Genomic DNA, 23,598 nt, shown 5'->3' on the forward strand with positions numbered 1-23,598 from the left:
GACTGCGCCAAGAAAATATAAAGGGCCCAGGCACAGATTTCCTTAACAAGACCCCTAAAACTCAAGAAATAAAACCAAGTGGGACAGAGTCCAATTAAAAAGCCTTCTGCCCAGAAAATGAATCCAGAGTGTGGAGAGAGAGCCTGCAGAATGGGAGAAGATCTTTGCCAGAACTCGAAAAACCCAACACCAAAAAGAGATTCCATCCAATGGGCAAATGAGCTAACAGACATTTCTCAGAAGAAGGACTGCAAATGACCAACAAACCTATGAAACAATGTTCAATATCCTCAACCATCAGGGAATGCAACACTGTAACTGGGGACAATGTAACCGGGGACGCCCCAGTTACAATGGCAGTCATCAGGACTACAATAACAATCAATGCTGGCGAGGATGCGGGAGAAAGGAACACTAGTGCATCGGCGGTGGGATTGCAAATAAAGGCAAGCACGGTGGAAATCAGTGTGGATTCCTCAAAAGGTTAGGAACATGGTATCATATATGATGTGTCACCCAGCTATTCCACTCCTCACTCTTTATCTATAAGAACTAAAATCAGCATGCTACCAATGTTTATAGCTGCGTGACTCACGATAGCCAAGTTATAGAACCAGCCTAGGCCTCCGCCAACAGGTCAATGGGTAAAGAAAATGTGGTGTACGTACACCATGGGGTTCTTCTGCTCAACCGTAAAGAATGAGATTCTGTCATTGGCTGGTAAGTGAAAATTGAAATTATGCTAATTGAAATCAGCCAGACTCGAGACAAGTGTTGAAGGTTTTCTCTCATATATAGAAGGTAGAGGGGAAAAAGGGAGGGGTAGAAAAAAGGGGATCTCATGAGATTAGAAGGGAGACAGTGGAGGCTTTTTGTCACCACCCCTCACAAAGAACGAGACTGAGGGTCAGAGGGGAACGTGTGCATGGTAGGCATGGGGACCTCCTCTGAGCTGGCTTTCCCTCCACGCGGACTTGCTTTCACAGATGGAATCTGAGCCACTGCTGGGTCTCTCCAGGTCACCCTCAGCACCCCCGCCCTGCCTCTATACAGCAATGCCCTCTATACAGCAATGTCCAGATCTCCACTTAGCCACCGTCCCCCATATCCCGAGTTGGCCTCACCCCCTCCCCCCAGGACCATCCAACCTCTCATCCTCCAGATTCTGTCTTCAGTCCCTCCACCCACAGCACTGAAACAATCCAGGCACCCCCTTACTCCAGAGCCATCGCTGGCTCCCTATTGCACAAGAGAGGAAGCCTGAGCTTACACAGGAGATGGAGGGTCACTGGACTGGCTGGGCATGTACTTATCCTATCCTCCACAGTAGGGTGAATGCCCACCCACAACTGAGTCTTAGAGAGGCTAAGTGACTTGCCCAGGCCACACAGAGCCAGGGAGCAGCAGAGCAGGAATTCAAACCCTGGGCTTGGATCCGCCTACATTCCTTGCTCTCTGAGACTCTGCAGCCTGCTCTGTGGTGCTCAGAATAGTGAAGTTGAGCTGGAAACCTTCCCAACACCGAAGAAGGTGGGGTATGGTGGGGCGACAGCAGGAAGACCGGATTCGCTTCCTGCAGAGAGGGGAAAGGGTATATCTCAAGGTCAAAGGCCGGAAGAGACAATCCACACAACCAGGATGTGTAAAGCCAGTCCCTTCTGCCTCCCTGTTCCATGCCCCCACCCAGAATGGCCGGCAGGTGCTCAGCACTTTAAGACCCTGACTCCAGACCAGCGAGGGTCACTGTCAGTCCCCTATTTTACAGATGAGGACGCTGAGGCTCAGTAGCTACCTTGCCTGCACCTTGGAGGCAGAGCCAGGCCTGGAATGCAGGCAGCTGTAAAGGACGCGCCTCCACTGGCCTGAAGTGTGGCCTGGCGGTCCCTGCTATAAATATGGTGCTGACTCCCTGGTAACTCTAGCCTGGTGCTGCCTGCCCAGGCGCCTGGCCATAAATCCCAGAGTGGAGCCCGCCACCTCCTGCTGCGCTCCTGCTCTGCGGAATTTTCCTGATGCCCTAACAAGGTACCACATTTTTTTTCCTACAGGCTCCAAATTATTGCGGGCAATGTTGAGCTAACTGTCTCTGAAATGGGGGTGGGGGGTTGCAGCAGACAACAAAGCCCTCCAAGGCCAGCCCAGCCACCTCCCATGTTCAGGGTGGGGCCCCCTGGAGAGAGATCTGGTTGGGGCTCCAAGCAAACCAGTTGGGGACTTGCATTCAAATCTCTGCTCCACCAGATGACCTTGGGCCAGTGCTTGCTTCTCTGAGATTGTTTGCTTCAGAGCACTCTGCAGTGGGGTTGGCATGTCCACAGTGTCCAGGACCAGCAGATAATTTGGTTCCTTTGTTTCTTTCTCTGGGTGGCAGCTTAACTAATGATTGAATAACAATAACAACAGCTAACAAGAAGCCAGGCTTAGCTTTGGGTCGTTTAATTCCTACTGCACCATAAGGAGCTGATGTTCTATTATTGTCCCCATTTAACAGATGAGAAAAACGAAGACCCTGTGCTCTTGTGTCATTTGCCCAAGGTCACACAGGTTGTGAGTGGAGAACTGAGATGTTCCTGTTGTTGGGACAGGTCCAGGGATTGCTGACGAAAAACCAGGTAGAAGCATCTCAGGGCATCTTGTGTCCCTGTCGCTGTGGAGCAGGGATCCTAGACAGGCCTGGACCTCAGGCCCCATAAGTAACATGCTCCCCTTGCCAGCCTGCCTGGATTCCTGCAGACCTGGCTCAGTGTCGGGCCCCATGCTTCACAGACAAAGACCACCACACAGGATTTTGTCACCAGGGAAACCAAGCCCAGAGTCTGCCCAGGGCCACCGTTCCAGCCAGAACAGACAGGGTCAGGATGGAGCACTGCCCTGCCTCCAAGCCCAAACATCCCTGTCCTGAGCAGTGAGGGACAGGGAGGCCCACAAGTCCTCCCGTCCCGGGCGACACACAGGCACTCAGCACCCATTCCATCACCCGATGGCTAAATATTGTCCCTGCCTTCCTGAAATACCCATCTCCTTGCGGCTGGCTTTACAAGCTGCTGAAAGCAGGGCCATGTCCCTGGTGAAGGGAGAGTGCTATTCCGGGTTCGCGTCAGGTGTGGGGCACCGCCAGCCAGGAGGGGCTGTCTGCCGGCTCCCCCGGCTCTGGCAGCCTGAGCAGCCCGCGAGCAATGCCTGGCAGCCGCACAGCTGGCACCTGATGAAGAGGGCAGGTCAGGCTGCTGTTGTCCATGTCCCCCTCCCCAGCACACACAGAGCCAGACCCAGGCACCAGGACTGTCGGTCAAACCATGCCCTGTGCTGCCCACAACCTACCCCAGCAGCTCTCAGGACAGCTCGGCAGGCCCAGGAAGGGTTTTAGGATAAGGCCTCCGTGGGCCAGAAGCAATCTGTGGCTTCCTAAGGAAGCCCTGCCGGAAGAGATGCCCAGGGCTCCGTCTCTCTGGGCTCCTGCCCTGGGGCCACTCACTTCTCCATGGGGGCCAGGAGGTGCTCATACACGCCGGGCGGCGCAGGCAAACCCTGTCACTTATCATTGCATTGAATTGCCACTGTCTCCATTTTCACCTGGGGACACTGAAACTCAGAGAAGTTAAGCCACTTGCCCAAGGTCACCCAACCTGGAGAGGAAAGAACTGGAGTTGAATCCACAGAGCCCAACTCCAGAGTCCCTGAGCAACCCCTGGATTAGGCTGTCCCCAGCCCCTCGCACCACTGCAGAGCTGCTCCTTTAACTGAGGGCAGCCAGGGGTAGCCAATCGCCACCACAGCCTCTGGCCCCAGAGAGAGTGGAGGGCATGTGGGCAGGCCCCAGAACCGACCACCTCTCCGCTCACCTGTGGCCTTAGCAATTTCTAGTCTAGAGGGTTCTGGAGCTCATGGGGCCCTTGCTTCATGCCGGTGGGCAGGGGACTCAGGAATTCCCAGCCATCTCAGACTCCCAAGGAACCTATGGACTGTCCCCCAGTTAAACGTTCACACACAGTGATTTGCATGTGGTGTCAAGGGCCTGTGCCACCCTGAGCCCACCTCAGGGTCTGGCCCGGGTCTAAGTCCCTGCCTCCCTGTGGGCCAGCAACTCCCCTCCCTGGGCTGGCAGCCTGGGACTTCCTGCCCTAGCCACAGGGAGCAGGGGTGCGGAAGAACTTGACTTTGAAAGCGAAGCTTCCCCAGGCTCGAAGCCCTGGCGTCACAAGAGGAGGACGGGGGTCCAGCCCCACAGCTGCCTGCAGCCTGCAGGGGCCCAGTGCCCTCAGCGACCGGCGGCCTCGGCTCTGCAACCGGAGCCCTGGCGAGTAAATATAGCGCTGCCACTCACCGGCCGAGGGGCCCTCGCCGTCCGACATGGTGCAGAAGATGGGGCAGCCGCTGGCCACCAGCCTGCAGGGACACTCAAGACTCCTCAGTGGCTGTCACCCACCCAGTAGGGATTGGGGCTGTTCCGTGTCCAGCCCCTAGGCAGTGTCCCGCCTCGGGCAGCCCGGCCACCCCCCCATGCTGGGCTGGGCAGATAAGAGCGTGCTTCATTGCCAGGAGCCCGTGCGATTGGTGGATAATTCTGGGCACTGCCCTCCCCTGCCTGGGGCCTCTCCCAGGCAGCCCCGGAATGTTGCTGAGAAGCTGCTGCACCCCGGGTGTACGGAGGGCCCCCAGGACCCCCGTGCCTGGGATCTCAAGAACGCCCGTTCATTCTCCACCTGAGACTGATCCTGCCCACCCAGCCAGGGACATGTGTGGGCCTTTAGGGACAGAGGACGAGAGGTGATGCTGCCATCGAGTAGCGCTGATACCAGGAACCACATTACCGCACTTGTCCTGGTCCCTGCGTGCCCTCTGGATGGCCACACCATGTCTGTGACACAGATGGAGTTAAGTGGCCCACCCAAGGCAACCCGGCCCACGAGGGGTGTGATCAGGACCTGGAGCCAGGCTGTCTGTCTCCAAAGCCACAGGAAGGCCTGACCTGGCCTTGGATTGTTTGGCTGAGAGCAGCCAATGCTTTGGAGCACCTACGGGTGCAGACTGCTCCATATGTGTTGGGGACAGCAGGGAGGGAAGGCCCCCAGGCAGCCAAGCGGTTCTGTGGTGCTCAGAGAACACATGCACCTCAAGCTCACCACGCGCTTGTTTAGTGGCAGCATGCAGAGGTTGCCCGTGGCTCACTGAGAAGAGCCGGTTATGACCCTGCAGGGCTGGGGGCTTCCAGGAAGAGCCGGCATTTAGTTCCTTGTTATGGGACAAGACAGGTTTCTCAGGGCAGGTGCAAAGGTCAAAGGAGCCTAAGCCAATAAGCCTGTCAGGGATCCCCAGCTGGGGCTAAAGGCGGTGGTGATCCCCAGGAAAGAAAGACAGTGTTTGTGAAAGGGAGGCATTCAGGGCTGGGGAAAGCCAGGGAGGCTTCCTGGAAGAGGGGCAGATGCTAGTGCTGAGGATCAACCAGCTTCAGAAAACTGAGAGGGTGTGGAGTCGCAGGGCAGGGGTCCTCGGCCCCACTCCACCAAATGTTCCCTCCTCCCCCTTCCACATCTGGATGCCAGCCCAGGACTACTAAGTCCCAGCTGGAAGCCCAGCTGCTCTGTGGCAGGGCGTGGGGCAGTGAGCACAGGCATCAGGGGAAAAGGCAGATGTGGGTCTCAAGGACAGAAGCCAATTTCCCCCTCAAGATCCTCGCCTGGGGATGGGTCCTCGAAGACTAACCAGTGGGAAGGGTCACAGGTTTCAGATATCCCCCAGGTCAGCATAGCTGGCACTGTATCCCCAGCACAGGGGCATGGCAGGGAAGGGGGCTGGTGGCCTCTGGAACTGAGGCCAGTTGTAGATACCAGAGAGGAGCAGGGGCTGGGGTCAGGCCTGCCTCCGGGCCCCGCATTGCTTATGGCACCTTGCCGCCCCTCCACGCTTGGTCCCTATGTCACCCCAACTGTGGAGCGCTAATGAGCACCTCCTGTGTCCAGTTCCTAGGCCAGGCTTGGGAACAGGAAGAACCCTGTCCCTGCCATCAGGCACGCACAGTCCCATGTGACAATGCAGAACACCTGCTCTGAGCCCCTGGTAAGGGCAGATTTCATGGAACAGTGACTTACCTCCGGGGATCCCGGGAGACTGCCACGGTCCAGGCCAGGCGCCCTGGGGGTGCCACATGCCCTGGAGGGGGCTGCCGCAGAGATCCCAGGGAGGGCCTCTTCTTGATCACTGCCAGGTGGGCTGCAGGAACGGGGCTGGAGGGAGCCTGGTGGCAGAGGGACCTGGGTCAGATGCCAGCTCTGCCAGCCCTCCCTGGTGAGGAGAACAAACCAGTCCCTGGCCTTGGTTTCCTGCCTGTGAGGGGCTGCAATGGAAAGGACCACCAGGGCAGAGATGCCCCCAAGGGGCATCCCACCTCCCCACCCTACAGCCGTCTGTCCGTCTGTCCCTACGTCCGCCCCCCCCCCACAGCCCAGTGCCGGCTCCTGCATGCAGTCCGCTTCCCCTTCCTGTCCCTGGCCGGAGTCCCTTCCTGTTCTCTTTATTGTGGGAACATGTGTCGCAGCGAAAAAACAACTCAACTCGCCACTCCTGAGGTCATCGCAGTCGCATGCCCCCCCCAACCTGGCAGCAAGTGGATGTGGGGGTGTGCTCGGGTGTGAGTGTGTGTGGGCCTGGCAGCGTGCATGTGAGGAGGCCAGCGTGGCAATGTGGGGGACCTGTGAGCACAGGTGGGTGCCGGCGTAGGAGCCGTACCCGCATCGGGGCTGGCGCGAGGTGTGCACACGCCCTCGGCTGCTACCAGCTCATCAGAAATCCCACTTCTCCCAAGTGGTCTGTGTGCCCACCAGCCCCTGGGGGGCTGCAAGTGTTTGATGCCAATTTCAACCACTACTTGGTGGGCACCACAACATGGTGGCTGCTCCTAGTGCTTGAAATAGACCTGGGGGCAGCCTCTTGAGGCTTACAGTTCACGGGGGCCTTGTGGGGGCACCAGTGGAGGAACCGAGGTCAAGAAGGAAGGACAGGTGGTCAGACCTCGGTCGAGGGTCCTTGGGCAGAGACCTGGAGGTGGGGAACCGGTGGGGGAGCAGGCAGGAGGAGAGGGCTTGTAGGGGGAAGGGGCTTGGAACAGCCCAGGAATAGTGAGAGAACTGGTCATGCAGGAATGGGGGCCATTTGAAGTGGAACAGGGCAATGGGAGAGGACACCCGTCTACTGGACATCAGTGGGGCCGGCCCAAGCTGGGCGTCCAAATGAGGCAGGTTGGAGAGGGCCCCGCTTCCCATCCCTGCCAACGCACAGGCCGTCCCCACCTCAGGAGTCCCACGCCTCCTCCCTGGTGGCACCCCCCTCTCCCTGGGCCTTTGGTTCCTCTGTAAATAGGGGCAGGACGGTGGGTGAACATGGAACCTCAGGTGGGGCCTTGGTGGCCATGACTGGAAGGACAGGCCGTATTGAGTGGGACCACACCTGCTAGGTGTGGCCTTGAGCAGGCCGCCTGCCACCGGACATGGCAGGAGGATGGGATGCCTGAAGCTCCTCGAGGGCCTGGCCAGTGACACTGGCACGACTTCCACGGCCTCAGGCCAGAACAGACGCCCCCTGCAGCCCAGGGAGAGCCCTGAGCCTGAGACACAGGCATGCATCTGCACACACACACGTGACTCGGACACACGTGACTCAGGCATGCAGCCCTGCATACACATCGCCACCCAGAGACAGGGACCATGGGAACACAGTGAGACACGGGGAGACAAGAGCCGCTGCCCATGTAATGCTCACACACAGGGGTCCATACATGTGGGCCTCACATCCCTCCACGGATTGCACACAAATATGGACACAAAAGGAGCACATATGTGTGCACATGCATACACACACACACACACACACTCCAGCAAAGCGTGGGAATTAATTCCCTCCCCAGCCCAGATACCCCTAAGCTGACCGCCACCTGGGTGGCCTTGGACAACCCTCCCAGACTCCAGGCTCCCGGCCAGGAAAGAAGCCTGAGAGGCCCCTCCAGCTGCACTGAGTGTCCCTGGGGTGTGAAAAGTGGGACTCTCCTGGGTCCCTTGGGGATAACTCCTCATATCTGGGGTGGAAGCAAAGAAGACATTGTCATTAGTGAAGGGGGACAGGAGCTGGTAGGAAGGCCTCCCAGGCTCAAACTCTCAGGCTCCATAGCAGGATGAGGCTCTGGGGGCTGTGCCTCTGCCCTCTGGCACAGGGAGAGGGCACGACCCCTTGTCTGTATCACAGGGCCCCTGGGTTACAGAGCAGCCGGTCAGGCTGGCCTCATGGCAGGTCTTCAACAGAGGTAAGTGCCCCTCCATCAGTATCAATGCTCCTCCTTACCCAGGGAGGGGCTAGCTCTTTCCCTGGTACCAGGGCCACCCAAGCCACATAGGCCCTGCCCTTGGGATAGAGATTGAGGGGGCCACACAGCTGCTGTCACCCCCTAGGGCCCACCAAAGCCAAACCATCAGAGTTGAGCCCGAGGAGAGGAGCAGGATGGAGATGGCCCTGTGCCCCTGTCCTGCCAGCATGGACCTGGAACTCTCCCTGGGCCTCTGGAAGGGCAGGTCTCCTGCTGCAGCTGCCCCCTCCCCTACCCAGGCCCCTCCAGGGTGGGTGCTGCCCAGTGAGGCAGCTCCAGTGGGCCTGGGCCTCCTCCAGGACCCCACCCCTTGTCAAGCTGCCCTTTCCACCTGTCACTCTCCTTGGCAGGGAGAACTCCCAGGCTAGGCCTCTGGCTGGGGTGGGCGTACCTGGCTGCCCAGGGTCTGACTGGCCAGTAGGGGCTGCCCACAGAGGACAGTGCCAAGGGTATGACTATGGTGTCCATAAGCTAGAAGGACTTACAGGTAAGGGGCTTGCTCTAGAAGAAATCAATGTTTTTAATACTCCCAGTAAAAGTGGGCATGACTCTCCCCTCCATGACCCTGCTTCAGAGACATACCCCTCCCTCAGTAGCAAGTGTCCCCACACCCAAGCCCCAGGTAGCCCCTGTGTCTGTCCAACATCCAGTTGGAGTTACTTATGGACATCCAGGCAGAGATGGGAGGTTGTCCCAAGCCCACAGAGGCCTGGGTGGATGTGGATTTATGAGTCACCCAACCCTTGTGACCCTCCTGACTCTGGACCACCGTAAAGGACTCCAGTGCCTTCTTGACCATGACTGCCAGGAGAAGCCAGCTCAGGCTCCCTAACAAGGCCCCATCCAGAACCTTCTAGGTAGGCAGCTATTTGCTGGGACCATGGGGCACAGCCTCAGTCCACCCACATTGGCGGAGGAGGGCCACCAACCCAGGACCCAGAGCAGAAAGGAAGAAAATCCCACCTTTTCAGGCTAGATCAAGACTCACCCATCCCTGCAGGCCAAGGCCCCTGAGGTCACCCCCAGCCCAGCCTGGGCTACTAGCCAGCTGGCTGGGATAGCTGGGTCATTTCAAAGTCCCTCTTCGAGGGTCCCCTAGGAGTTGCAGCATCTGGGTGCTGAGGAGGCACAGTCAGGGGTGCAGATCCAAAGTCCTGCGCCTCCCCACATCCTGCGCTCAGGTTTCCACGCGAGGGAACCTGCAGAAAAGGCCCACTGCCCAAGTCACACGGGAGGGAGGAGAAGGCCAGGTGGGCACGGGACTCTCCAGAGCTGCCTGGGGTGAGGGGGGAGGGCACTCCCGACCTCCCCTTTGAGTGTGTCTACCCAAAGCTCTCTGCTCCGGTGGCCCCGGTCGGCTCCCACGGCGGCTCGCCCCTCTGCCCTCTTGCCAGCGTCCCACCGCCAGACCCGGACGGTGCCCACACGCAGCGATGGGAGACCACCAGCTTGGTGGCCGTGCCTCTGCGCTACCAGGTATTGCTCGCCTGGCAATCTCGCCGCGCCTCGGTGGCCGCCCCCCTGTGACACGGAGACGCAGGCCCACCCCAACCCAGTGGGGTGCCCGAGACGGACGGCCGGCGCGGGTTTCTGGCTTGTGCCTCTTCGCCCCCGCCCCTACTGCAGGAGGCTACGCAGGCGTCCGCGGGGCTGGTCCCCTGGGGCCCGCCAGTCCCAGCCCCGACCCGCGGGGCGCAGAAGGCACCGCCCACTCTGCCTCCGAGCGCTGCGCCGGGGCGCCCCCGTGCGGCCCCACGGGGAACGACAGAGAGCACTCCCTTCCCTGCCGCTATCAGGCAGCGAAGACCAATCACAGCCGGCAGGTCTTGAGCTGAGCTGGCTCACTCAGTGCCAAGCGCCGTCCACGTGTGAACTCAATTTAAGTCCCCCGCCAACCCTCAGAAATGAGTCCTATTACTTGTCCTCCCTTACAGATGGCAAACTGGGGTCCAAACGGCATGGCAGTGACAGACAGGCGAGGCCGGATTCCAGGCTGTCTGGCTTCCGAGCTTGGGGTTCAATCCCATCCACCCTACCTGGGCCCTAGCCACAAGCTCCACCTGGGCGAGTGGCACCAGCCAGCGCACATGGGGAGGAGCCCGGGCAAGCCTAAAAAGAAAAGTTTCTGGGCCCCACCCCAGATGCCAAGGCTCCCAGCCTGTACAACCCTTCCATGAAACCGGGACTGAGAGCACCCATCCCTCACAAATGGCCCATTCTGTGGCATAAGAATGGCACTGGATGGCCAGGACATGCTGGCCCCAACACAGGCAGAGGAGAGCCAGGGTGGGGTGACAGGCTATCCCTATCATCTGCCCCCTTCAGCCCTGGGGTTCCAATGCTGAGGGCAAGCCCAGGCCAGCAGTGCTGCTGCCTGCTGGGCCTATGGACCACCTCGGGGTTCAAAGGGCGTCCTGCCTGGCCGTGGCCTTACTTCTCTGCCTGTGAAATGGCACATACTTATACCCCTGGCCTCTGAGCATGTGAGAAACAGTGTGAGGACTTGGATCAACACTGGCTGGACACCTGCTAAACCAGGAGATGGCAAAGTTGGTGACCTGATGTTCCCAGCAGGAGCTGGCTCCTCCAGAGGATGCCAGTTGTGCCCTGCAACGCTGCGCCTTGGTGACTGTGACCCTTTCAGGTAGATGGCAAGAGAGGTACTATTCTGTGGGGCCAGGCTCAGCCACGGCAGGAAGCAGAGGGCGTGGACTTGGTCAAGGGACTGGCATGGCACTGCCAAGGACAGTGAGGGGAGGTCACAGCAGGGGAGGTGGGGAAGCAGTGCAGGGCTGAGGGGCCCATGTAGAGTGGCCATGGGAAGGGGCTGCTTCTGGGAAGGGAGATGACAAGCACGAGTGGCTTCGGCCAAGCACACAGGCCAAACCTAGGCAGGCCATTCCCAGAGTGGGCAGGGGGTGCAAGGGCCCCAGGGAGGAAACAGAGGGGTTGGGGAGGGCAGCTCAGATGGCCAGGTGCTCAGGTGGTCAGGCATGGCACTGAGCAGCAGGAGGGCCACACCTGGCCAGGAGTGAGCCGCTGCCCAGAGGCTGCAGCAGAACCACTTGTGTGGGTGCCCATGATGCCCCTGGGCTGAGGAGAGAAACAAACATGGAACCCAGCCCCACCCTAAGCCCACCTGAACATGTCGCTGAACATGTCGCTTCTGCCTGTTACCTTATCTGCTCAGTGGGAAGATCCCTCAGAGCTGTCATTCAAGACTGACAAGGACCAAAGGAGACAGCATGGCACCAGCCCATGCCTGCCCTGGGGCGCAGAAGGGCCTTCCTGGGGACAGACACCAGGCCCCTGGCTAAGGGAGTTTTTTGTCTTTGTTCATAGATAAGCTCCAAAAGCTGAAGGAGGAACTTGGGGCAGGTCCTTTTCCCTGGACAGACCCAGAGGACATGTCCTGCCCAGGATTTACTGCCCCTTGGCCACCCTAGGCTGGGGACGAAGGGATGGCTTCTTCCACCCCGACACCCTGGAGGTAACAGTCCCCCAACCTGGGGCTGCTGCAGTCACCTCCCCCCGCCAGGCCAGCAGACACAGCAGTGCCCTCAGGCGCACTCAGGTATATTTGTCCGGCTTCACCAAGACCCTTCCAGAAAGGCCTGGCCCTAACCCCTTCGAATCCAGCTCTCAAGCCTGTGATCCCAACCTCACGCAGCACCCGGGCCTCGGTCTTCTACACAACGCAGTGAACTGGCTTCCACTAACGCAGGGCCCTTGGGTCACCTGGGCGGGCTTCTCTAGGGGCATCTGACCAGCAGCTTCCAGAGCGGTGCCAGTCCTAAGCGAGAGCAGCTCAACATCCCCCTCATGCAGGTGAGCCCACTGAGGCGGGTCCCTGGCCGAGGGGGCAGCTCATTCATGCAGTCAACACATGTTTATTGGCATCGACTCTGTGCAGGCCCTGGATGGCCACAGGGGCTCAGAGCGAAGCACAACAGAACCTGCCCCCAGGCGCTCGCAGCCTCGCAGGGCAGTGGGTCACATCAGCGGGCACTCACGATACAGTGTGGTCAGTGTGGTGTTAGAGGTAGCACAGGTGACTGAGGGAGCACAGAAGAGGGGCCCCTGGCCCGGCCGGGGGTGGCAGAGAGGGCTTCTCAGGGTAGGTGACACTTGAAGAGGATCTTAGGGAGTGAGCAAGAGTTAGGGTGTGTCGTCTGAGGGAGTGGCCAGTGCAGAGGTTGGGAGGCAGGGGCAACACTGGCAGCAGCTGGGGGGACGCAGGGCCCAAGTCCGGCCAAGAGCTGTGGACAGCAGTGGGGTGAGGGGTGAGAAGCAGGCATGGCAGAGGGTCCCCTGGGAACCAGCATGGAGGGTGCCAGGGGACAGGGCAGGGGCACAGGTGGGTGGCTGTGGGCAGCAGAGGAGGCAAGTGGCCTGGCCCGAGAAGTCCCATCCTGCCCAGAGCCCCGTCAGCAGGGCGGGGGTGGGGGCGCGGGCTGCCAGCCCCGAGGCCGCAGCGTGCAGAGCACAGGGTCCAGTGGCTTGAGCGTGGCCTGCTCCTGCAGCCCGAAGCGCTGCCCGGGCACCAGCCGGAACTCGAGCCTCTGCAGCAGCTTGGCCATGACCACCTTGACCTCCATCTGGGTTGGGGGTGGGTGCAGGGAGAGCCAAGCCGAGGGAATGAGGGAGGGAGGGGAGAAGAGGAAAGACAGTGAGCCAGACAGCAGCCAGCCGGGGCGACTGCTCCCAGCTAACCTCCTGCCCTCCAGGGCCCAGAGAGGGGTGGGAGAGGCCCAGCTGCAGTCACTGCTGGGCGGGAGCCCAGCCCTGTCCTCCTACCTGAGCAAACTGCTGCCCGATGCAGGAGCGGTGGCCCAGAGAGAAGGGGAAGTAAGTGAAGCGCGGCCTGCAGGGAGGAGAGGCCTGTGGTGGGCAGGGCGCACAGCCGTGGTGGCTGTCCGTTGCCAGGGGCACAAGACCTCAGCTGGGACTCCTGCCGGACTCTGGACCTGCTTTTCCCCACAGCCCCGCTCCTGACCCTCCCAGAAGGGGCTGCCATGGTGCTGATTCACACAGGGAGAAACTGAGGCTCAGAGAGGCAGAGCAGCTGGCCCAAGGTCATTCTTCTGGTTCTGGGTCTGACCTCAGGGCCTGTCCCTGGAGCTCAGCTCTTCACAGCTGCTTGGACACATCAATGCACTGTCCCCTTGTCTCCAGACCTCATGGCTCCCACCTCCCGGGAGGAGCTGTGAGGCGGGGAAGGGAGGTGCTGGCCAGGTCATGTGGCATCCCAGTCCAGGGTGCTGGTTCCAAGCGGTGTGACAGGCTGACTGGGGCCAAGCACTAGCTCCGCCCGGGGCCTGCCTGGCCTCTCTGAGCTGTGACTTCCTCCCTGCTACCTCACAGGGATTTGGGAGCCGTGAGGGCTCTGTGGGTACAGGTGGCTCATGGCCCGGACCAGAGGCTGCTGTGATGGCCCCTCTCCCACTCAGGGCACTGGATGGGGGACTTACTTGGGGGCTCCAGGGCTGAAGCGATCGGGGTTGAAAGTCAGTGGATCCTCAAAGTAGGTGTCCATCCGCCCCATGACGTAGGTGCTGAACTGCCGGAGAGGAGCTGGTCTGCTTCACGGCTCGCACCCTCCCCCACCGCGGCGCCCACGGGGTGACTGTGGGAAGAGCAGCACCTCCCTCCCCACCCATTAGGCAGGAATGGGGTTCCATGGGACCCCAGAGAGCCTCTGAGGGGAAGAAAGGGGACAGTCTGCACTGCCAGCTGGACCAGGTGCAGCCCCGAGGGAGCTACAGGTACCCCTGTTTTCCTGATGAGGAAACTGAGGCTCAGAGAGCGGCTCAATGCCTCTCTGGAGTCTCCCAGAAGATAAACAGCCCCTGAGATTTGCAGTCCGGCCTGCGAGGCTGTCCCTCTGGCTCCTGGGAGCTGCCGCTCCTCAGGTTCTTTCTTGCTTCCCCTCTAGGGTGGGGTGGGGGCTGCAGCCACCTCCAGCCTTGAACCTGTACTGGTGGCATCTCCTGCTGGGAGCTGACGCTTCCCCTGTGCCTTGGCCTTTGGGGGCAGTGCCTCTGGCCCTGGAAAAGCAATGTACTCCCAAAATGTGGGCCTCAGGAACTGGCCTCTGCCTCTCTCCCCCTTGGACAGTGTCTCCCTAGGCTGGCCCACCCCTGCTTCTCTGTGCCAAGAGCCTAGGGCGATGGAGGGAGGCTGGTGCTGAACTCCAGAAAGTGGGGGCAGCTTTGGGGAGTTGGGGCTGGGGTCAAGGGCACCCCCAGTCCAGGGGTTTGTGCCCCACCTGGGATGTACCTTATCCTACTGGATCTTCTCAATTGCCTGGGATGCAGGCACCACTGTCCCCAACCTGCAAGGATGGACCAGGCCGAGGTGACGGAGATGGCCAGGGAGCCAGGTGCCAGTGGGAGCTGGGTCTGCCTGTGCAAGCTCACGGGCCTTGGGCTGCCAGGGGGAGCAGCAGCTGCAGGTGTGCTCTGCCTGAGGGACGGGCCAGCTATTGAGAAGGCCCTCAGCTGGAGTGGTTTGGTCCAGAGGCGTGGAAGAAATGACCAGCCAAACAATGAAGAATGGGGAACGAGGCTGTGACATACACTAGAGGAGGCTGGGCAGCCCAGGGGACCAGAGCACATCGTCCTCCACACAAACAAAAGTGGGTCTTATTATGGGTGAATTGTGCCCCCTCCAAATCCACAGGCTGAAGTCCCAACCTCAGAATGTGACTGTATTTGGAGAAGGGTCTTTTAAAAGGTCGTTAAGTTAAACCTAGGGAATTAGGGTAGGCCTCGTCCAATGCAACTGGTGTTCTTACGAGAAAAGGAGACCAGGACACAGACACACAGGGGGAGGACCATGTGAGGACAGCCAGGAGATGACGTCAATGAGCCATGGGGACAGGCCTTGGGAGAAGCCAGCCCTGCACACACCTGATGTTGGGCTTCAGCCTTCAGGACTGCTGTGAGGCCACTCGCTCTGTGGACTCAGTGGCCCCCGTCCACCTCACCATGGCAGCCGCGACACAGAGTGCAGATCCCTACCTCACAGCCACACACACAAGCACTCCACACGGCCAAGAGCTTAACCCTCAAAATAAACATGGAGAATGGTGAAGTGAACAGGAGGAAGGGAGCAGCCTTTGGAAGCCAGGATAGGGAAGCTTTCCTTCAATGGCACAAAGTGAAAACACGAATCACTGAAAATGTAAAAACTTCAGATCATCAAAAACACATTCATGAAGACAAACCGCGAGTCTGGGGGGGCGACAACTGCCATGCATGTAACAGACAACAGATGACTATGGGCTTTCTTAAAGTCAACCAACCCAGAAGGGGAAACCGAGTCAGCATCTCACAGAAGAGACAAAGCAGTGTAGGGACGTACCACCTCCCCAGGATCAGGGAAGTGCAAATCAAGACCGCCGGGAAATATTTTTATGCTTATTTGATTGCAAAAAATAAAACAGGACACCATGTAAGTGCCAGGGAGGCTGAGGGAGGACGAGCTGTGTCCTAGGCACATCCTGGTCAGCAGGACCAGGCGGGCAAGCACTTTGGGTCACCTGTTCAGCTGAACTCCCACGTGTCCCATGCCCCTGCCCCTCCTGGACATAGCCCAGAACACGTTTCCACGTGGTGCGGGACATGGGAGGCAGAAACATAGCCACGTGGTGTTCAAGGTAGTGACCAGCTGAGTGACCCCAGGAAGCCCCTCCCGCGCCCCTGGCCCAGTACTGAGGAGCAGGGTGGCCTGTGCATTCAGCAGACCTCACACAGCAGCAGAAATGGATGATCCACAGCCTCAGGGAGGAGCCCACATCGAGCTCAGCTGTCCTCCAACACGCCACCACGTGGGGACACATGCACACACACATGGTATGGCAAACACAAAACTCAGGACAAGGGAGCATTCTTGGGGTGCGGAGAATGGTGCACACACAGATGGGTGGTGGGAGTGGATTAGAAAGGTCCTTACATAAACGGATGCCTGAATGGCTACACCAAGGACAGACACACAGAGAAACATCCTGGCACATCCCAGGAACACACAGAGGGTGGCAGGCGGACGCTGACTGGCAGGAGAGGGCTTATGAAACACGGGGAGGGGATCAAGGCAAGTTTGGGTCAGATGGGAATCCAGGCACATCCCACATCTCCTGTCCACCAGCTGAGTGACCCCAGGAAAGTGACCTAATCTCTCTGAACCTCAGTGTCTTCAGCTGTGTATATAGGACCTCCCTTCTGGAATCATCCACCATGATCTTAAACGGGACTGGGTAAAAAAGACCTCACAGGGTCACAATGAGACACAAAGGAAAAAGCTCAGGGCAGCCAGGAGAGCCCAGTGCAAGGATGATTTGGGCCCATGGATGTCCCTGCTGCAGTACAGAGCTCCAAACTGACCACACGGGAGCCAGCAGGCCAGCCCCCCCAGAGTCCCTACGCACCAAGAGTGGAGTGTTGCCAGGGACTCTGACCCCATCAATCAAGGTCTCCTCCTCCAGCAAGCGAAAGGTGCCCCACGCTGGTGGGTACAGCCTCAGTGACTCCTTGAGGACCTTCAGAAGCACAGGACACGCCAATAGAGAGGTCAGAAAGTCCCAGGGAACGTGCAGCACAAGCCCTGCCTCCAACTCAGTCCTGCCCACGGGGCTAAAGTGCACCCACAGCCCAGCCCTGAGTCCCTGAGCCCAGGACGGTCAACCAGCTCCTCATGTGACTGATGAGACATGGAGGCCCAGAGAAGGGAGTTGTACAAGGCCACAGAGGCAGAGCCGGGACCAGAAGCCAGGGCTCCTGCCTGCCGAGAACCAGGGCCTGAGGCTACTGTGCAGCCAACAGGCCTGGCTGGGCCTCCTGGGGTGCCCGTTGGAGTGGCCTGGAGTCTGCTGAGCCTGGCTCCAGGAGGGAAGCCCAGGCTTATGGGCCCAGGCATGGAGAAGTGGCGCCCCCCCACCAAGGGCCAGTGTCCAGCCTGAGCTGCATGGTGGGACTGCCTGGGAGCCCCTCCCCTCTGCTGTCATTAGTGTGGGGGCAGCTGAGGCCCGAGAGAGGCATGAAATCTCCTAGAGGGTTCTCAGGGGCAGCCAGATTTGGGAACTACTGTACTAAAGGGTCCCCGGAGGTAGCAGTCTGACTCGACAAATGGCCCACATTTGCCCGAAAGCTTCTTTGGCACACTCCACACCTGAGACAGGTACTGCAGTCTCCCCAGGTCCTCATAGTCCAGGTGCCTCTTGGAACCGACCACCTCGTCCACCTCAGCCTGCAGCCTGTAGGTAAGAAAGAGGCAAGTTTGTCCCCAGAGAGACTCCCTGCCCACAGTGCCCATGTGCCAGCCGCCATCGAGCACCGGGAGCTGTGTCCCAGGGGCCTAGACACCAACGCCCTTGCTGGAGTCGGCCCCAGGTCCAGCAGGGCCTGGTGATGGCAGCCAACACAGTGGTGCGAGGGCCTGCGGACAAGTCTGGGTGCATGCGGTTGGGGTAACATGGGGCGCGCTGAGGTGGGAGCCCCTGCCCAGTGAGCCCAAGGCCCTGGGACAGCTGCCCGCGAGGTTCCTGTTCCTGAGGCCGAGAGACACGGAGCGTTGTGCACTGTGGGTGGGGACAGACAACAGGGTGACTGCCAGGGAAGGCAGCACGGCCAGGCCTCAAAAGGTTACAAATGGAGTCGCCATGTAACCGGGCAATGGCGCTCCGGGGTGCGTCCCAAGGCAGCAACTACAGGGGCCACCGAGTCCCTGGACTATGAGGACCTGGCATTAATTTGCGGTGAACCAAAGGTGGAAGCACGGGACAGATGAGGGAGAGCCCGGCGTCCATTTAGGCCCGTGGTTCACTTCCAAGGGGAGGAAACGCCCCTGCGGCTGCGCGGAGGAGGCCACTGCTGAGAAGCCGGCCACAGACAGACCAAGGCGGCGGCAGCCCCCAGAGGGCTGCATCAGGCCCAGGGAAGGATGAGGGTGGCGGAGGCTGGGGAGGTTCCGAGGGCGCTGCTCAAGGGGACAGTTTCGGGTTGGGAAGGTGACAAGGTCCTGGAGATGGACCAACACCACAAGTGAACTCTGCTCCATAACGTGCCCATAAGATGGCAAGACCCTGCAGGCAGCAGCCAGGCCCCGGAGCCCAGCGAGGGTGGACAGCAGCCAGGCCCCGGGACCCAGGGAGGGCATGGAGTTTTGCGTGCGGAGTGGGAGGTGCAGAAGGGAACCCAGCCACCACAGGAACTGCCTCGGAGGGGACACCCCGGGGCCTTACCACCAGTATTATTTTAACTTTGATGTCTTTTCCGTGGTTTCTTCAGTGCTGGGATCAGACCCAGGGCCTGCGAGTGCCCGGCAAGGGCTCCGCCACTGAGCCACAGCCCACGCCCTGAACTTGTCCTGTGAAGTTCTCATTACTATTATACATTTTAAAGCCACATAGTCTCTGTCATAGTCTCGGTTCCTTCCTACCTGTCACGCTAGTGAGGGGCCACACTTGTCACTGGGGCTCTACCAGTCCCCAGCCAGGTACAATCAGATGCTTTCATGCACCTGTCTGTCCACCTGATGGCAAGGAAACCAAGGGAAATTTGACCCAGCTCCAGTCCCCTCTCCCCAGGGACACCCTCCTGTCTTTGCCAACTGAAGCACTTCAGATAGAATGCTGCTGTGTCCTCAGTGACAGTGGAGCCTGGTACGCGTAGGGACAGATAGAACCACAGTTCTTGCAGCTTCTGGTCTCCTGGTGGAAACAGACCCGAAGCCAATAGTCCCAGGAGGAAGCATATTTGTGAGCTGCTGGGGGTAGGCCAGGAGGGGAGCACATGGCTGCTTTGGGATCTGAGAAGGGTTGGCTGGAGGGAGGTGGGGGTGGTTTCTGGTAGAAAAGCAGAAACAGACCTTCCAGAAGAGGAAACTGCAAGTGCAAAGGCTCTGGGGCAGAGAGAAGAAGGGTACACTGGAGGGTTTCTGTCACTGGAATTGGGGGCAGGTAGCCTTCAGAAACAAGACATCAGGAAAAAACCTTTTCCAGCCCCAAGTGCAGCTCTCCTACCTTGCCACGATCTCAGGCTGGCGAGACAGCTCCATCACCGTGAAGGCCAAGTGGTTGGCAGAAGTCTCGTGACCTGCAGGAAGGAAGAAGGGCAGCTGTGCCACATGGGACCATGGGGTTGCTGGCCACCTGGCTTCCAAGACCCCAGGCTCCTAGAAGCCCATCTGTCCCCCAGGGATGGAATATGCAGGAGACATTCCTGTTCCAGTCAGCATCGGCAAGTACCAGAGTCCAGCTATGGATTCAAAAAGCTCCTCCCTCCAGCCATCTTGGAGCTTCAGGGCCTGGAGGGGTGGAGGGTGCTCACCCCCATATTGCAGAAAGGCAAGCTGGAGCTGAGAAGAATGTGCCCCTGAGGTCCAGCAAGGGAGGAGCCTCTAGTCGCCAGGAGTGACAGGGAGAACCCCAGCCAGAGGGTAGGCTTCCTGGGGGCTGATTTTGAGCTCTAGCAGCCCTGGCGCAATTGAGGGGGTCTGGATCCTCCCAGCTGCCACTGGAAGGAACGTGGGAGTTGCAGATGCTTAGAGGTGGGGGGCTTCCCAGGGGGCCACTACTATCCAGCCCAGCCACAACACAGCAAGCAAGCCCTGGGAAGTGAGGCTGCGGGTCCTGGGTAGGAAGGGGGCCAGCCCCACAGCCAGGTCTTGCCCTGGGAGTGCCTCTGCACTGACCACTGTCCCTCCAGGGGTGCTTCCCTCTTGGGCCTGTTTCCTCTCAGGCACATGGAAGGAGAAATACACCTGCCTGCCCTCTCTCAGTGCCCTGGAGCAGACACAGGGCTCAGGGTGGGCTGAGGACAGGAGGGGGTTATCCGGTCCTCACTGGAAGGCTGTGCCCAAGCTTGGAGAGCACCTCCAGCCCCCATCTACAGATGTGGAGACTGAAGCCCAGGCCACTCCAGAAGCTCCATCAGGGCCTGGGTTCCTGGTGCGAAAAAAATGAAGCCATTCGTGCCAGACGTGGTGGTGCATGTCTGTAATCTCAGAGGCTCGGGAGGCTGAGATAGGAAGATCACGAGTTCAAAGCCAGCCTGAGCAAAGGCAAGGTGCTAAGCAACTCAGTGAGACCCTGTCTCTAAATAAATACAAAACAGGGCTGGGATGAGGCTCAGTGGTCGAGTGCCCCTGAGTTCAATCTCCAGTACCAAAAAGAAAAAAAAGAAAGAAAAAAGAAAAGAAAGAAAGAAAGATAGAAGCCACTCACTCAGCAGGTGCTTCCCTCCGCGCAGCCTCTGGGGTGCTCCCCCCACCCCCAGGAGCCTCTCCACCCTGTCCCTGCGGCACAGCTCCTCATCCAACAGGAGGCCTCGGCCCGTCTCTGCACTGGACTGCCAGCTGGCCTCGGCTGGTGCCCAGTGCCCAGCGTTCATTCATTTGATCATTCATTTCATCCAGGCTGTGTGGGCACCACTACCCTGGACCTGGAGACGCAGAGGAATGTGCTGTCCCCTGGGGAGACAGACCTTGTTGAATTACTGCAGGTAAAAATGCAGCTTAACACTGGGACAGGCAGAGAGAGGCTCTGGGCGTCATGGGCAGCTCCGGGGGCAGGTGCAGCCTGGGCAATCACTGAGGGCTTCCCTGAGGAAGAGGGAGCTGAGGGCTCCTGGAGGGGAGGAGGACTTCTCCAGTGGGCAGTGACACTCAAGGTACATTTGATGAGCAAATAAACAAAGTCGTCAGCATGTCTGTTTGTGCCATCTACACGAAGGACGCCTCACCAATTCTGAGGAAGGGGAAACCCTGAACCCTCACACCAAGCCCGCCCACAGCTGCGAGCTCCATGAGCAAGTCAAAACCGAGGTCACCAAGACAGCCCCCCCAGACCCGCGGCGGGACTGTGCTCGGAGATCCTGCGAAATCTCTCAGGCCAGGGTTAAGTGACCAGCAGTGCCCACCATTCCTGCAGAACTCTGAGCCTGGGCCACCCGGGAGGTACAAACCAGCAATGAAGAAGGTGACAAAGTTGTCCAGCAGAACCTCATCGTCCTGGGCTCCCTCTTCAGCTGCAGGACAAGGAAACCTGTCAGTCCCGGGTCACCTGGGCTGCCTGTCTCCTTTGAAGCCGCTGGGGACGAAGGGTCAAGGGTGATGGGAGGGCGAAGAGCCAGTGCCCACCCGCCCGCCCGCCCGCCAGCCCTCCCCAGGAGCCTCGCACCTTTGAGGAGCTGGGTGAGGATGTCTGCGGGGACCTTCTCCCCCCGCATCAGGGCCTCCCTGCGGCGCTGAACCCAGTCCTTGCCAACCTGGCGGAGCAGGCGGACGCTCTGCCGGATCTCCTGGAGCTTCTTCCTCCTCCCTGGCATGAACTGAACGAGATCCCCACTCAGGACGTCCCCAACACGAGCTTCCCTTCCCCGCCCTGCACCCCGAGAGGACTTCGGGAGCCCACAGCAGCACTGGCAAGCTGGGAGAAAGGAAGGTCAGTCAGCGAGGTGGCAACAGAAACAGGACCCTTCAGAGGGGGAGTCCCACCTGTCCAGGGGCCAGGTGAGAAGGTAAGCAGCGCCCAGTCTTATGGGGTTAACAGCCATGTCTGAAAGTCAGGAGTTAAAAAGTGGACCAGCTCTCGAGGCCATAAATGAAGGTAATGCACCCCGAGTCTGGAGGCTGCAAGGTCAGCTCAGCCTTCAAGACCACAAGGCCAGCGGAGAGACCAAGAAGCCAGGGCCAAGGCAGATGGCATCAAAATCCAGCTCACTGAGGTGAGCGGTAAGCTGCCCTGCCCTGAAGCCCCATTAGGAACTTTCCCAGGCGTTAATGAGCCGATTCCAGGGGCCGAGGGGCGGGTGAGCTGCAGAGTAGTCACTGTGGTGGCCCAGAGCCTGTGCCTCCTTGGCACAGCACAGCGGGCACCCTCAGCGGACGTGTCAGACAGCCCTGAGACCTGGGGCACAGGAAGGGGCATCAAGAGCAGGAGCCCAGCAGGCGCGATGGACCTCTACCCCCACCCGCCATGGCCTCCAGGCGAGCCCTGGCTGCTGAAGATGCCATGAAGCTGGGCCTTTGTCCTTTGTTCACCTCTGGGATCTCTGTGCCCTCCTGGCTCCTGCCTTGTGCATAAGACTAAAGAGTTGGGGGGCTGGGGATGTGGCTCAAGCGGTAATGCGCTCTCCTGGCATGCGCGGGGCGCTGGGTTTGATCCTCAGCACCACATAAAATAAAATAAAGATGTTGTGTCCACCAAAAACTGAAAAATAAATATTAAAAAATTCTCTCTCTCTCTCACACACACATACACAAAGAATAAAGAGTGTGCAGCTGTACCGCCATCTGGTTTCTCTGCAGCACAAGGCCACCACACCAGGAACCAGAGCAAGATGCAGGTGAAACCCAAGCAGCAGGCCCCACCCACACCAAGCCCTTAGAAATGATGGGAAGAGGCTTTGAACATATGCATAGCACTGGGAGGAAGGGACCCCTGACCAGGCACAGTGGCAATCGCCTGTAATCCCAGCTGCTCTGGAGGTTGAGGCAGGAGGATGGAAAATTTGAGGCCAGCCTGGGTAATTTAGTGGGACCCTGTCTCAAAGAAATTTTAAAAGGGTCTGGGAGCATAACTCAGTGGTAGAGCACTTGTTTTGCCCGCATGAGACCCCAAGGCTGATCCCCAGCACCACTAAATTAAATTAAAAATTAAAGAGAAGGGATCCCTGAAGAATGGAGCCAGTACAGACTACATCACAAAGGAATAGAATCCATAGCTATAAAGATGGGGTGGCATGAGGACTGCAAACTCAGAGACTGAACAGAAGAGGAACCTGGAGATAACCTCAGGAACACCTCTCCCATTTCTTCCTTCTTCGTATCTGGAATAAGGAAGGGATGACTGGAGCTTCTGCAGTCATCTTATAACAGTAAGGTGATGTGCAGAAGACAGTAGAACATTGAGTGGGAAGGTCCAGGAACATGGGACATAGCGGAGCCATCATAACCACCTAAAAAGTCTGCTACAGGATCACTTAACAGGAGAGAAACTCCTAATTACATTAATGTAATTAAGCCTTGTGCTCCCACTTGAGGTTTTGCATGTAAATCCTGGTTCAGAAGTCACTTCAGCCACACTAGAATTCAAAACCCATTCTGGAAAAAGTACTGGAGGAGGGCTGGGGATTGGCTCAAGCGGTAGTGCGCTCGCCTGGCATGCGTGCGGCCCGGGTTCGATCCTCAGCACCACACACAAACAAAGATATTGTATCCACCAAAAGCTAAAAAATAAATATTAA

At 58.9% G+C, this 23,598-nt stretch overlaps 2 protein-coding genes across 3 annotated transcripts in view; both read right to left on the reverse strand.

Moving 5' to 3' along the window:
- Eml1 (EMAP like 1) overlaps positions 1 to 6,395 on the reverse strand; it is a 166,192-nt gene extending 159,797 nt beyond the window's left edge. Inside the window, exon 1 of one of the 2 annotated variants that reach the window (XM_077799411.1) lies at positions 6,090 to 6,395. In XM_077799411.1, the coding sequence (XP_077655537.1) occupies positions 6,090 to 6,147 (58 nt within the window). In that variant the 5' untranslated portion in view covers positions 6,148 to 6,395. Of the gene's footprint in view, positions 1 to 4,324; positions 4,492 to 6,089 lie in introns of those variants that run through there. The other variant, XM_077799412.1, reaches the window with a different exon arrangement.
- A 6,385-nt stretch (positions 6,396 to 12,780) lies between these two features.
- The window catches only part of Cyp46a1 (cytochrome P450 family 46 subfamily A member 1), a 37,716-nt gene continuing 26,898 nt past the window's right edge, over positions 12,781 to 23,598 (reverse strand). The window contains exons 8-15 of the mRNA XM_026399430.2: positions 21,531 to 21,681; positions 21,316 to 21,378; positions 19,374 to 19,446; positions 17,522 to 17,606; positions 16,782 to 16,892; positions 13,825 to 13,913; positions 13,151 to 13,217; positions 12,781 to 12,951 (exon numbers count right to left, since the gene is read on the reverse strand). Coding sequence (XP_026255215.2) covers positions 12,781 to 12,951; positions 13,151 to 13,217; positions 13,825 to 13,913; positions 16,782 to 16,892; positions 17,522 to 17,606; positions 19,374 to 19,446; positions 21,316 to 21,378; positions 21,531 to 21,681 — 810 coding nt within the window. The remainder of the gene's footprint in view (positions 12,952 to 13,150; positions 13,218 to 13,824; positions 13,914 to 16,781; positions 16,893 to 17,521; positions 17,607 to 19,373; positions 19,447 to 21,315; positions 21,379 to 21,530; positions 21,682 to 23,598) is intronic.

The sequence above is a fragment of the Urocitellus parryii genome, chromosome 6, assembly GCF_045843805.1.
Source record: "Urocitellus parryii isolate mUroPar1 chromosome 6, mUroPar1.hap1, whole genome shotgun sequence".
NCBI classification, from domain to species: Eukaryota; Metazoa; Chordata; class Mammalia; order Rodentia; family Sciuridae; genus Urocitellus; species Urocitellus parryii.